Source organism: Carassius gibelio, chromosome B18 (assembly GCF_023724105.1).
Source record: "Carassius gibelio isolate Cgi1373 ecotype wild population from Czech Republic chromosome B18, carGib1.2-hapl.c, whole genome shotgun sequence".
NCBI classification, from domain to species: Eukaryota; Metazoa; Chordata; class Actinopteri; order Cypriniformes; family Cyprinidae; genus Carassius; species Carassius gibelio.
Window position 1 is genome coordinate 13,358,056 of NC_068413.1, and position 15,100 is coordinate 13,373,155.

The 15,100-nt window shown below is 35.6% G+C and overlaps 1 protein-coding gene across 4 annotated transcripts in view; it reads right to left on the minus strand.

Annotated features, from left to right (window-relative positions):
• Positions 1–6,473, minus strand: part of LOC127977209 (homeobox protein aristaless-like 4) — a 539,817-nt gene extending 533,344 nt beyond the window's left edge. For all 4 annotated transcript variants that reach the window (XR_008158157.1, XR_008158159.1, XR_008158158.1 and 1 more), the window contains exon 1: positions 5,888–6,473. Coding sequence is in view for 1 of the 4 variants with exons in the window: in XM_052581938.1 (XP_052437898.1) it covers positions 5,888–6,218 (331 nt within the window). In the remaining 3 variants the exon portion in view is untranslated. The remainder of the gene's footprint in view (positions 1–5,887) is intronic.
• Between the last annotated feature and the right edge of the window lie 8,627 nt (positions 6,474–15,100).

A 15,100-nucleotide genomic window follows, 5' to 3' on the forward strand; every position in this document is an offset into this window, starting at 1 on the left:
AGTGAACCAAACTGAGAGACCATTTTGAAGGCTCAGGAAACCTTTGCAGGTGTTTTGAGTCGATTAGCTGATTGGCATGTCACCATATTCTAATTTGTTGAGATAGTGAATTAGTGGGTTTTTGTTAAATGTGAGCCAAAATCATCACAATTAAACGAACCAAAGACTTAAACTACTTCAGTCTGTGTGTGTTGAGTTTATTTAATGCACGTGTTTCACAATTTGAGTTGAATTACTGAAATAAATTAACTTTTCTACCACATTCTAATTTATTGAGATGCACCTGTATGTACGTGAGCATAGCAAAATAATGAGAACTGTGACTTATTATACCCCAAAATTATTCATGACCCGCAAACTCCAGCTACAGATCTGTTTGTTAGCATGATGCTATACTACTTGAGACACAATAATGCACAACTAGTACCAAATTCCTGCCTACAAGCTCACATCCCTACCGCAGGTGACGATATGTATATGAAAATTTTCCTAAGGTCATACTAGCAAATATCCATTTGGAAACAAATCTAATAATGAATAAATCACATCTTTTACAGTTCTACTTCAGTACTGATGTTGGTATTGCAAAAGTCCTCCAGCCTAACCTTTTCTTGCATTTTACTTTCTGTTACACTAATAACACTTTTAAATAATAAAATTCACAATTAAATCCATTGTTGTGGATTCTTTTTGGAACAGTAGATGCCAGTAAAGAACTATTATTTTCAATAAGGTTCTAATTTTAAACAAGAAAGTTCTAATCTAAGTTACCTGGTCCAAAAAATATGGCCTCTAACTGAAAAACTCAAGCAATTAATTGATTGTTCACTTTTGACACTTATGTATGTTGCGGATACAGGTATCTGTGCAAAGCAAAACTTCCAGATGTTCCTATGAGAAGATCAATGCTTGCGAGCGGCACAGGAATGTGGATACTGTGGGAAACCAGGACAGTGTTTCCGTTAAATCTGAGCTCCTGATAAATGACCTCACACATGACTCCCATATATTGCAGAACTGTGCCAGCTTTCTGTCTCCAAGACTTCACTCCCAGATGTGCACTATAACTTGAAATAGCTCCTGAAAAGGATGGGAATATTATTGTCTTCATTGCATGCACTGTAAATTATTTTGCATATTGCTGAATATGTATAGAGATAGATAGAAGATGTGTGTTTACATCTGTGTGAGTGTATAATCTAGCATAGTTTTACAGTATATGGTAAATGGTAAATGTATATATATATATATATATTTATATAGCAAATCAGCTGTAGTTTCCAGAACTTTACTGTTAAATCTTTTAGCAATTTTTTACAGTAGGCTACTTTTTTTTTGATTTAACTTAAATCTGCAGTAAAAAAAATAAATAAAAAAAATAAAAATAAAATAAAATACCTGTAAAATTAAAAACATCACACATCATTTATGCAAAATGAGGGTAACAGAAGCAATCAAAAAAACGAAAGAGCAATAGTTATAGAACTGTTGTGATTTCAGTTAGTCTAATGCAGTACAAATAGCAAGTTTTATAAATATTTTCCCTCGTGTTTGATTGTGCCATTCTGTCCACCTGTGCTCTATTAACTATCCTTTGTGCCTCCCTGTTTAAGCTAAAGTCTGTTCAGTTTGTCTTTGTCTGGTGTTGAAGTTCAGTTTTTAGACGTATTTATGTGTGTGTCACAATACTGTGTCGGAAGGAACACGGAGTCGAGAATAATTCCTTATTAGTCCTTATTAATCCAACACAGGGGTAAATCCAACATCGAACACAGGAGAAAGACACATATACTGACTTGTAAACCCAACAAACACAGACTGAAAGAACGTGGGTTATAAAGACAGGCTAACGAGTGGCTAAGGAGACACACCTGGGAACTAATCAATCAAGGAGGGACAGAAACTGAGTCACACAGAACATGGGGAATGGAGCACATGCAGGGAAAACACAACATTATGAGTCCATGGGTGTGACATTACCTCCCCCTCCCGGAAGGAGTCAAAGCGACAGAGGACTGAGGTGGAGCCAAGGGGATGAAGGAGCCTGACAGAGCCAGAGGGACGGAAGGACGAGGAGTCCTAAGGTGCAGGATGGTCGACGCCAGATCAAGGCGGAGCCCGAGGGATGAGGGAGCCACGAGGAGCTTATGGACTGCTGGGCCACAGATGAGAGGAGGGAGCTGTGAGCCATGGTGGAGCTGATGGGTCAATGGGCCTAGGCGAAGTCCAGGCCTCGAAGGCTAGAGGCGGAGGTGAGGGAGACTCCGATGACGCTGGAGGATGGCTGTCCCGTGGGGCTCGCACCGCAATGATAGTGGGCTGAGGGTGAGCAGAGGGCATGCCAGATGACAGCGGTGGAGGATGCAGGAGTGTGGGTGGGAGGGCGGTCCTTTTGGTGCCTGTGCCTTACTGCACACACTGCTGCTTGTCAGCAATGTTGTAATGCGTTACTTTTAAAAGAAACTTTTCCCAACACTGGGTTAGATTTAGGGATGTAAAATGTGGTCATGCAGAATATGTGCTTGATAAGTACTAATAAACAGTCATTATGTTAATAATAATAATTATTATTATATGCATGCTAATAATCAACTAGTTAATAGTGAGAATTGGTCCATAAACTAAAGTCTTACCTTTTTCATTTCCAAAAGCTATATAAATATTTAATAAACTGTCCTGTTCGACTGTTATAGATAGTCACTGTAAACCAGTTAACAGGCTTTTATATTTTTACAATCTTTTATTGTTAAAATTACAATTATTTTGGATAGTGTAGGCCATTGCGTCTGTTTTTATGTGGCAAATGACTCATGAAAAAAAAAAAGCTTTGTTTTCATTCCATCTCCAAATACCCCAAAAGCCTCTTACCTTGTAGGCCATGTAATACACCAGGTAAGAATGTGACTTCATGTTGTATCCTTATAGTTTAGGGATACAGCAAGGATAAACAGCAAGAACTTCATTGTCCTTTACTCAAAGCTTAATTTATTTTAAATATTTTGTCACACCTCTGAAAACCGTTATCCACACAATTAGTCGACATACCAGACAACTGTGCAGAATTAATCAAATGTGTAAAACCTTTAAGATTCAAGCTCCACAGATCAAGCTTGCTACAGTAAATGTTTAATAGCCAACTTAATATTTCATCAATTGTTGAATGCTGGTTTATTTGCACATGTCATTTTGTATGGAAAGGTTATGTAAACCAGTCAGCTTTGTCATTTTAGGCCTCCAGTGGTGGGGGAATGAAAGCATGAATGATATCTCTGGGAGGCCGTACCACACATCTGCCTCTGAATAATGATATACCCCCTACTGCTGCGACTCATGAATCACTCAGGTTTTTGGAGAGGTTTCATGCTTTGGTATGGTAATCCATTAATTATTTCCCATTTACAAAAATGTATCAAATTTTGAACTGATTTCATAAGAACTGTCAGATTACAGAATTAGTTGGGGATTTATCCTGACATTCCTTCTTTGCAAGCAGTACTACTAAAAGATTGATACTCAAGTCAGCTCTTATGTACAATTAAAAAAAGTTTAAAAAAAAAATAATAATAATAATAAAAAAGTTTGGCCGTGTATTATAGTTTTCAACAGTTTCAACCCATGATAAACATGCTCTGTTACTGTCACTGTATATTTACAGGGCTCTGATTGGCTGGAAAGAGCTAACCCCCTATCATATTTTGGATATAGGTGGTGTGATCAAAAGTTTACAACCCACACTTGAAGAAGTGTTATCTTGAGTCAGAGTACATCTTCCCTTCTCTCTGTGTTGATCAAAAGTTTGTCCCACATTCTCAGTTTCCAGTGTTCTCCGACTGGTCAACCAGACTTTGCATGAGGCTTGATCTTACCCCTTGACATCTACAGCTCAAAATACAAATACTCTCCAAGTATGGTGTGGGAACCACACAGTGTCCGTTCTCCTCAAACCGCAGACAGGAAAAAAGCTCTAAGTACAGCGCATCATCTAACATTAATATCTTCATGAAAGGGATTATCTCATATCCTCATGACCACTTACACCCAGGAATTTGGTATTACTAACAATTTTAAAAACATTATTTTCTGAAAACCTTGTATTAAAATATCACAATCCAGTATTTTTTTCAACATTTTTTGTATTTACTAATAACCCCTAAATATCACTCTATAAATTTTTTATATACAGTTTTTTAAATAACTTTAATAACTGGATTTATTTAAATAGCCTCAAAATACAGTGAACTATATGCCAAATAAGGGTTTAAAGATTTGTTAATTGTGTTTCAACCTCTCCTAAGTTTACTATTGTCTCTTTAAATGTGATTATTATTAGCCTACAGAAGATAATAAACATTGTATGTAGCCTACATATGTACAATAACAAGAATATTATTTGTTTTTTATTTGTTTTATGTCTTTTTGCGTGTGTGTGATTTGTTTGCTTGTTTTGTTTTAGTCATTTCTAATAATAATCTGGATGCTTGATTTCCCGAAGATCCGAATGGTTTGAATGCTAAGATTGTTTTCGATAGAATTAATCAGTGTAATTCTTTTGATAGCAGTTGAAACCTCCTGTGCAGAAAAATACAAATAGGCTACAAGATACAAATAGACCTACACGATACCATATTTCATATTGTTTAACTATTTTTATTTACTCACTCACTCAGAGCAGCATATTAATCATTTAATTTCAACTGTCTTAAATTGTCGTAATAAACAGACTGTTCTGACTACATGCATGGGGAAAAAATACGAGATGGTAGGCTGAAATAAAAAATAATTAAAGCTTAAATTAACTATACAAATAACTTAATGAATCGATTAGGATTTTTCTGACGCCAATAACAGCCTGCCTTAATGTAGCATTAAAGACGTTGATGATACATTCGGTGTCTGTTTTCACTGGTCTGCGGTCAACACATCGTAAATAGCCCAGGCGTGATTTACAGCCACGAAGATGGATTTTCATGCCACTGTTTGTAAGTAAGAAGAGGATGCTAATCTGTCTTTAAGTCACTGTATGCATTTAGTAACATCTTTCCATGACTTCTACTTTGATTGTTTATGAGACCACCAGTCGAATTGTTAGTATTTCGGAGTAAAATCCACCAGAATTTTCTGCAACATCTGAGTGACAAAATGTAGGATGTGACATATAACAGGCGAGAATGAATGTGGATTTGAATAATTTTCAGCCTTACGGTTTAGCATAATGGTCCGATAAATCATTCTAAGGCAAAGTCTATTTTATAATAATAGCCTAGGTTATACATGTCTGAATAAATGAATCGGGCCTAATTATGTTTAACATTTATTTAGCGAAATAAAAACATAATTCGATTTAATAAATACAAAGATGTCATGAAGAAAAATCAATCCTAGACAGTTTTGCGCTGATTTTGATTTTTAGATTTTGCGGATAATATTAGTTTACCATTTTAAAGTTGTTGTTTTTTTTTCGGACTAAATAATTTTCTGAATAAATAATTTTCAGAATAAAATATTCTAAATATTCAAAGTTTCAACTACACTTTTTTTTATAATTTATTTAAAAGTGGTACAATTAAAATTGAAAACAAAAAGTGTGGGTCAGCACCACTTTGACTCTGGCTATTTTAACATTTAAGGCAAGGTTTTTTTTTTTTTTTTTTTTTTTTTTTTTTTTTTTTTGCGGGGAGTGCTGTGCATGTTATAACAAATGTGCGAAAGTTGAAGTTTATAGGCTACTCAGATTGTTAAAGGCCTTCTTTTACCCTCAACCGGTATATGTTACACGGAGAAATTATCAGAGGTGGAAATCGGACCAAATTGTAGGCCTATGCAATTTCCGAGGACATACAAAAAAATGAACACACAAACCATGTAGCCTACCATAGATGCCACTCACCATAACACGAGATGAGCGCGCCGTCCTTCAGTTTGCTGTCTTCAGGGGGAGTTTTGCATGTGGGTCTCTGCATGAAAAGATGGTACTTGCTGTAGGCGCTCTCGGGTGTGCTATCATCCAGTGACGGACACTCTTGGTGGAAAGGACTCGGTGGCTTGTCCCCGTAAGATTGACCTTTGGCGGGGAGGAAAGTGGGACTGTATTTGGAGTCGCTCGGCTGGAACGTCCTGTAAGGACTGTCCTGTTGGACTCTCCCTTGCCCTGGTGATGGCGAATAATATGAATCCATTGAGGTCATATCGCAGTATGAGACGCACGTTTCTGCGTTCATACCGACGAAAATAGAAAAAGAAAAAAAGGCAAAATATCCTTACTTTTTTATTATTATTTGTAAATCTAAACGTCACCCTCGCTCGAGTCTCCTCTCATTCACAGACATGCACTTTCTCACACACCCACACCAGGGCGACAGCTGGGGTTGGTTAAAATGATTCAGATGTTTTCCAGAGACGAGGCAAAAGCAAATGCTAGAAAGCGTCTTTTAAGGTATGCAGGAGAGAGAGAGAATTCTGGACGCAGGATGTTGTCCTGGTGTCTGCTGGCGTCGGTGGTCCAATCATGATAACTGAGAGGTCAGCTAACACGTGAGGAACACAACGCATGACAGTAATGCAATTAGGGACATGACTGACTATAATGTCATACACAAACATTTTGCACGAAAGTGTTTGAAAAACTTCCCTCATTACTTAATTCAAAATAGTTAAAAACTGCAATGCAAAATATATATTAAAAAAGAGATATATGCAATTCAATCAGCTTTACTGCTGGCTGTGAAGTTGTAAAGCCAAAAGACAAATGAGTTAGATGAGTTTCACAATTTTTATATGTCTTAATGTCACATTTTGTTCTGTATTTTTATCAGTATGTTTTAATAATAGCCTATTGCAAGCATGCAAATGACTGAAAATAACAGCGTTTGCAGCTCTGACAGCTTTAACTGTCTAATGGCATCCATCTGCATCTCACCAACAATGTGCTCAGCAGCTCTACGAACAGAGTCATGTTTTTGCTTGTATGTTTGTTTTTGTTTGGTTTTGGCCAAACATAGCCTATTACATTTTTGCAGTACAAGGACAGTACAAACATCTGTGTATATTTCTGCGGTCGCAGATCATTTTAAGCTAGGCTAATCAGTGATATATGTGAGAAGTTTTTTTCTCTAATGAAGTTGCATATTTTATAAAAAGGAAGCTGTATAATATGCAATCTCTCCAAGACTGTATTCTTGGGTACTGAACCTGTAATTTTTGCATTGCTTTTGGCATGCACTAGTTCAGTTACTACGTTTGGTTTGTAAGTCTGTAATTTTTGTACTTTATTCAACAATTTATATGATGTAATAGCACACATGCATTGTCAGAACAACAGCGACAATAACTTTAACCATTACAATGCTGCATCATTGAAGGCTTATAACTGATTGTATCCACCAAAAAATGTATTTTCTAATCTGTTTATAATGAATTAGTAAATTTTCAGCAAATTTATTTGACAGTTTCTAAAAGGCAAAGGAAGTCCCAGGACCATTTATTATAATAGAGTTATGTCTTTTGATTTGCTGGGCTTTTCCTGTAAAATTGCTTAATAAAAAGATAAGTACATTGTTATTTTATTAAATCTTCTCCAATTAGAAAATGATTTGCAAGGAGGGAAGCCTAAGTTAGTAGTCATAATCTGAGTATCCATCAACAAAAATTTGGTCTGTCTATCTAATCACGTCTTTGACATTCCTGTCCGGTCCAAGAATCAACAGGGAGAATTAAAAAAAAGGCCAAATCAGATTTGGACTTACATTGAAGCCTAGCTTGCCTATATAGTCTATGTCACATTTTTGGAAGGATGTAAATAAGAATGACTTATTCTGTCTTTATTCTCTCAGTCTTCAGTTACTCACCACCTCAACACAATAAAAAGGTGCTATTCAAATGGAACATTTTAGCTTTACAATGACTTCTCAAAGGATATTTCTATTTGTAAAAAATCGAAAGTGATCCACATGAAATGGCCACATTACAAAATACATGAAGCTAGTCTTGTCTAGCAGTATGGAGGTGTCTGTGAGGGAGTCTCATATCTGTAATTGAATTCACATGAGATGGGTAGGAACTATGTCATCTGATGAGCTGATTAAATTACTGGACTAGTAGATCTCTAATTGAATAAAAATGTGCACCATTCTCCCATTTTCGAAATGCTAACACTCCCTCATCTCACTGCAAACCTTTTGTGTGGTCACGTCTGAGAATCTAGTGTTTCTTCGAGCCCTCGTTTAATTTGAAAGTTCATTTTAAATGTAAAAGTTTTAATACTAGCACACGAGCAGCTTACGGTTCAGCTAGATGTTGTATAATAATAGCAAAGAACACAGCTATTTATATTCTGATGGCAGAATTAAAGAGAAAAGAAAAATATAATCTTTCCTTAATTTCATTGTCATCATGAAATAGTGAAAACTATTTTATTTTAAAGAATTATTTATGTGACACTGCCTTGTTTGATCTAAATATATACTGTGAGTTATTGGTCTCAAATTCAAAAAAAAGATGAGGGTTTCAAAATGCTAATAATATTAATAAAAGACATATTTATATAATCCATTTCCAATCACCTCAACATTTACATTTACTAGTTAAAGGTATAGCTAACCAAAATAAACATGTACTCACCCTCAGGTCATCATTATTAGCATTATTAAGGATGATGGACTGGTTTCCACTTGTGTCCATTCTGTCCAAGTTAAAATGCCTTAATGATGGATTTGTTTCTTACAAACCTACAGCTTTTTTACTATAATACATTAATTGATGGGTTGGAGTCATGATTTCTTGTGAATTATTGTCATGTTTTTATCAGCTGTTTGCACTTTCATTCTGACGGCACCCTTTCACTGCAGAGGATCCATTGGTGAGCAAGTAATTTAATTCTAAATTTCTCTAAATCTGTTGTGATGAAGAAACAAACTCATCTGCATCTTGGATATCCTGAGGGTGAGTAAAATGTTACTCGGGGAGAATTCTTCCTCTTACCTCTTACCAAATTCATTCTAATTTGTCCGTTTGCCACTTATGCTCAGGTCATTTCACCAAAGACCAAGCACTGAACACAAACTAACCACAATAGCAATAGCTGATCAAAAAAGTATGATGAACTGTAATTAGATTGAGGTTTGCTTTGGCTTCGGAGATCACAGAAAGATGAAGATCTGAATTACTATGACGCAGACAAGAAACATGGAATCAAATATAGTGCTGACTGGGTCTGTCAGCAAGAATCAGTTAACTTTATCTTCAGGCTGAAGTGGACGTGATGACATCATGATGTGTTTCCAGAGGGCCTCTGATTGCTCTCTTAAGGGATTCCTCTGTGGAATCTCTATTCAAGTTACGCGCATGTTAGGTTTCAGCTGGGTTAAAAGTGGAATATAATAATTCTGAAAACAAACTGAGAATGACTGTGGCATTTAAGGTGAGTTTGATAGAGGCTTGGCTCAGTTATATAACATTGCAGAGGTCAACCTCGATTTTCCACCTTGATCAAAACAACATTTTACTGCTGCAGTTAACTGAATACGGTACAGTGTTCTACATAAGTATTGCATTCTATGTCTCTGTTTCACTGCAACATGTAAAAAGAATATTCAAAGTTATTTATCTATTAAATCATCTGAAAATGTGTTTATTAAACTCTTGCCCATATCAAATATATTTCCATGACATTTTATAATATAATGAACTACATAAAATTACACAGGGTTCGTGGGGGTCTTATAAACATTTTATAACTGTTTTATAAATACAGCATCACATTTTCAAACACCAGTGCAATATTCCTGGTTTGTTCTCTTGGATGTGGTTTGACTCTGAGCATATTTCTTGATAGTTTCTCCCAGCAGTTACAGGTGGTTCAGCAGCACTGACCGCTGGGTCCGAGTTCATGCCGAAGCTGGAACAGAGGACCTTCTCAAACAGTAATTATCTGGAATGTCCTGACAGAGACAAGACTGAGGCTCTTTCATACTCTAATGAAAGTCATGCTCCCTGTCTTAAAATTTAAAGGACGCTTGTTAAGAAGTGCCATGTCTCAATTCGACTATTTGAAGATGTAGAGGATAATAAGTTGACATAGGGTTCAACATGTCTCGCTATTATATGAAAAAAATCACTTTAATAATTGATTAATATCATTAGATAACGTCCAGTAATTTATTTATATGATTTATTGTTATTTATATACTTAATTTAACGTTATTCAGTCTGTTATTATGTAATCTATATATATTTATATAGATTATATATATACATATCTAGATGAGATTGTATATAGCAATATATCAATGGCTCAATGGCACATGACTCAGATTTTTAGGCTCTTAAGCTAAGTGTTGAAGACAAAAGACGTCTCATCCACTTTTTCACTTTAGGCTCACGCGCCCTGTCCACCGATAGCTTATTGAATTACAGCTAATATTTCAATTGATATCACATGGAGTGAAAAGGTTTTTCAGTCCCCTTCTGGCTCTGAAATGCCTTCGGTTCAGTTTAAATGATAAGAACGGACCTTAGGCTTGATTCCCAACTGTTCTTCTATCAGTCTTATACTTCATTGTATAGAACAGTGGCTGGCTTATTGTATTTTAGGGAATGTCAATAATGTAATTACCATAAGAGCTGTAATTGGGCTACACACTTTTACTGTAGTGTCTAAAGAATGATCTGTTGTTTTTTACAATAGAGGGAAGCTTTAACTATTGCACAGCTAAACATAGCAGAGAAGGATTGTGGGATATAGCAGCAAAGCTTGTTGTTACCACAAACCCATACGGAAAAAAAAATTGGCTACGGTATTCAATATAGTGTCCCTTGTTTTGTGTATATAAAAGTTGTGTATATAAAAGCTAACAATGGATTAGTATTGTTTGGAGAAATATGAGCACTTATTTAGGCTTTAAACCCTATTTATGTGACATTATCTGTGTATTGTCTCAGGAACTTGTATTATTAATACTGACAGTTCTAAAGTCATCTCTTTTAAAGAAAAGAGAGAAATGGAATCTATCATTTTTAAAATACAAAATACAAAGACTACATTTTTTGGATTTTAATGGTGACAAATCTCAATACGCTGAATTGAACAATGTTAATATACTAAAATACTAAAATACTAAAACTAATATGCTGATTTTGTGCTCAAGAAACATTTCCTTTTATTATGAAGTTGAAACCAGCTGCTTAATATTTTTACAATTATTTTTTTCAGGATTCCTGGATGAATATACAGTAAAAAAAAAAAAAGCACAGGGCTTATTTAAAATCAAAAACTTTTTAACATTTCTATGGCTGGTTTCACAGACGGGGCTTAGATTAACCCAGAACTAGGCCTAACCAAACATTTCAGGTGTGCATCTTGAGACAGAACAATGGCACTGACATATTTTAAGATATGTCCGAGCAAGATATTTTCAGATGAAATAGCTCTAGCCTTAAGCCTTGTCTGTAAACCAGGGGTAAATGTCTTTACTGTTCCTTGATGTGTATGTGTGTGTTCTAGAGTGCCTCATATCATCTGCTATTTATATTCATTGTGTGGCATTGAGGATTGTTTCAGAGCTATAGTTTAAACAACATGTTCTATTTTATTATCATTTTAATGTTTCAATAGCAAGGCTACATATTTCATCTCATCCTGTTCCCTTCAAGCAGATTTCGAAGGTCAACCATCTTGAAGCACATCCCAGTGATGTTCGGGGTTGATTAAAAGCAGGCCTGTTATGGGAAGGGCAATTACTGCGAGAAACTGGATCAAACTCAAACACTGAATCCAGAGTGCTGCCATTCCCCATCATATGAACAAAAACATGATCCCAGGCATGTGTGGATGTTTTGATGCCAATGTGGAATTTGTTGCCTTCCTAGAAACCAGCTTAACCCTTCCTGTCACCCCAGGTCTGATTAAATGTAGCCGACCTTATGTGTAATTCAGAAAAGTCATGCCTTGATACAATTAAGCAATAGCAAAAGTGTTATTACCTCAATCATCAGTGGTGCTACAATCAAAACCATGATGATTGCCAGCATAACACTGTTTTATACAACTTTTAATAAATCAGAAGTACCTTACAGTGAAACTATAATTCCAAATGGAATCACAGCAGAAACAAACATCATGTGTCTCTGAGCAACACAGTAATGGCATTCCTTTGAATACGTTGGCTTTGAATAAATCTGTTGAATGAATGATTCCATGATTCACTCCCTTATTGAAAACTACTGAGTAACTGTGGATTTATCTACAGAAAGAGTAACTGAAGTATACAAACCACGAATGCAGAGACCGACCGCCTGTCTGGAACTCACAGGACAAGCAACGTGATACAAACGATGAAAAGTCCAAGTGGACTAAATACCAGAGCACTCGCAAAGCAGCTCCACCATTGAAATTTGAAACTCCTATCTGTATATCTAAAGTCTTTGACCAGAAAGCAGGCACCTTAATATCAATTTGATGTCAAATATTAATCAAGACTTGATCAAGATGCTATAACATCATTTTAAATTCAGTTTAGATGGCAGTTTCTTCCAGTGGTTTCCAATTGGGTGAAAAAAGAATTGATTTGCAAATTTGACCTGGTTTTTTTTTTTTTTTGGTGGTTTATTAATTATTTTCAGATATTGTTTTTCGAAGACGTGCATTACCCTTACTCAATCCAGTCTTTTTCCACAGCAAAAAAAAATTATCTTTATGTAATAAATAGACACGCTTGCTTTTAATTAGAAAATAAGGAGTAAATTACAGTAAACTACAACAATTATAGTTTCCTTAATCTAAAAGTATTAATATTTTGTTATTTAAATATCTTTCTTTGTAACATGTTGGTGTACTTATAAACAAGGAATGTTTAACCAATTTAATAAATATCTGAAATACTGTTCAAATTGGAGCGCACTCTGCCACTGCAATGTGGAGTCACCATTGAAAATAACATCCTCCTCAACTTTTGGTTCAGATGTATGTTATGTGCTAGTCTGTTAACTGTAAATCATCATAGATGAGGGGGGAAAGCTGTGAAGTTTTTGAGTGCTCTTTCTGTAAACAATTACGTGTTGTGCAAAATGAATTGAGGCAACTTAGAAGACAATACAGAAGAACAAAATCCATGCAGATTTATAGTATCAAACAAAAATGAGCTATGGAGATAAAGATGCAGATGTAATAAATAATAGATCGTAGAAAATTCACTAGATAATGAAAAACATTTCTTCCCTGTTTTGGACAGGGTTTGGTTTAGTGATGTTTTATCACCCGTCTGTTTATGCCAGTTTCATTCTTTTCTAAATATTGACCTGAGACAGTTTTCTCACAGAAATTGTATCCTGTCATTATATTTGCCGAATTTTTCATAGTCACGTAAAATAATTCATCCACATGTGCAAAATGATACTCGCGAGGTTTCCAGCCAAAAATAATTCCTGCAAATAACAAATCTATGGAACACAATGGGCACATCAATATGCAGTTTCAAAAAGACTATATGACAGAACCTTTGAACAAAGCATAGCCAGTTCTTAATGAACTGCAGATGCACATGAGGATATGTTCTATGTACTTTACATTTTCCAAGCCCAGATTTGTGGGTTTTTAAAGACTGTACCGCTGCAATCTATCTTATGCTATCTTATAGATACTTTACTGTGGGTTTGATCTCAGGTTTGAAATTCCATCAGAATATTCATGCTTTATATGTTATGTGTGGACCACAGAATTAGACTGGAATCTTATCACATTCACATGTATGAGATCAGACATGCTTAAAGAAACAGTTCGCCCCCAAAAATGAAAATTTGCATAAAATATACTCACCCCCAGGCCATCCACTGTTATTATTATTATTATTAATATTTTTATCAGAACAGATTTGGAAAACTTTAGCATTACATCACATTGCTCACCAATGGATCCTTTGCAGTGAATGGGTGCCGTCAGAATGACAGTCCAAACTGCTGATAAAACATGTGTAAAAGCCACTGATGGAATGGAAGATGTATGTTCCACAATAGAACTGCATCACCATCTCTCCTAATATATTCTTAGTAGTTCAAGGAGTAAATGGTTATTGGATTTAGGGAAACTGATTGAGCATTATATCACTTTCTCACCACTGGATGTACTGCAGTGAATGGGTTCCGTCAGAACGAGAGTCCTGATAAAACGTCACAATAATCCAAAAATAATCATTAATGTCTTTGGAAGTGAAAACTGCACCCGTTCACAGAGGATCCATTAGTGAGCAAGTGACTGATTTTTTCCAGTGAAAAAAACAAATCCATCTATATGTCTTTTTTTATTTCTGAAAACAAAAAAGCAAAATTGCTACAAGACACAAAATCAAAAAGGAGAGGCAAAAAACCAAGCACATTTACACAAAATACTATTAACAAAAGCATAAAAAAATGAGGAAAAAATAAATAAACAAAACGGAAACCAATAAGGCATTTATGACAGCTATGAATATAAGTTTCCTAAAATAAAAATATTTTTCAATAAAATCTGAATGTGTACATCTTCAATTATTATACCAAAGTTTATGTAATTTCTAGTAAACGCAGATACCAAATTAATTGACATTTTAAGCGAATCAGAGGCTGCATGTCATATTTAAATGTCGATCCCATGTCTTATTTTAAAGTCCATTTGTTTGGACATTTGGCGCCCCCTTCTGTTTAGAGCGAGAACACCAATGGCAATAATCAAGAGCTCCACAAACAACAACTTGTTACGGTCTTTAACAAAACACAGGGACCTTCTCTCAGTTTCCCCTCGTGGCATGTAGTCCTGTTTTGTATCACGAATTATTGGAGGCAGCCAGCAGAGGTGGTACAACTAACAAAAATATCTGCGACTGTGTGGAGTGAATGTGGTCAGTCTACCAAAGCCAGTTTAGTGAAGGGCAGCATTCACTTCTGTCTCAACACTGGCTTCTGGTAAAGCTCAGAACCAGAACTACTTCAAAGCTGAGCAGTGGGATGGAAAACATGTAACAGCATTCAAACTCTGTTTAGAACCTGTGGCTTTCAGATGTGTTCCTTTGCCATGACAGGGCTCTCCCCCTCACGCAGGTCTTCTGAACTCTGTGAACCCCACAGAGAGATATGT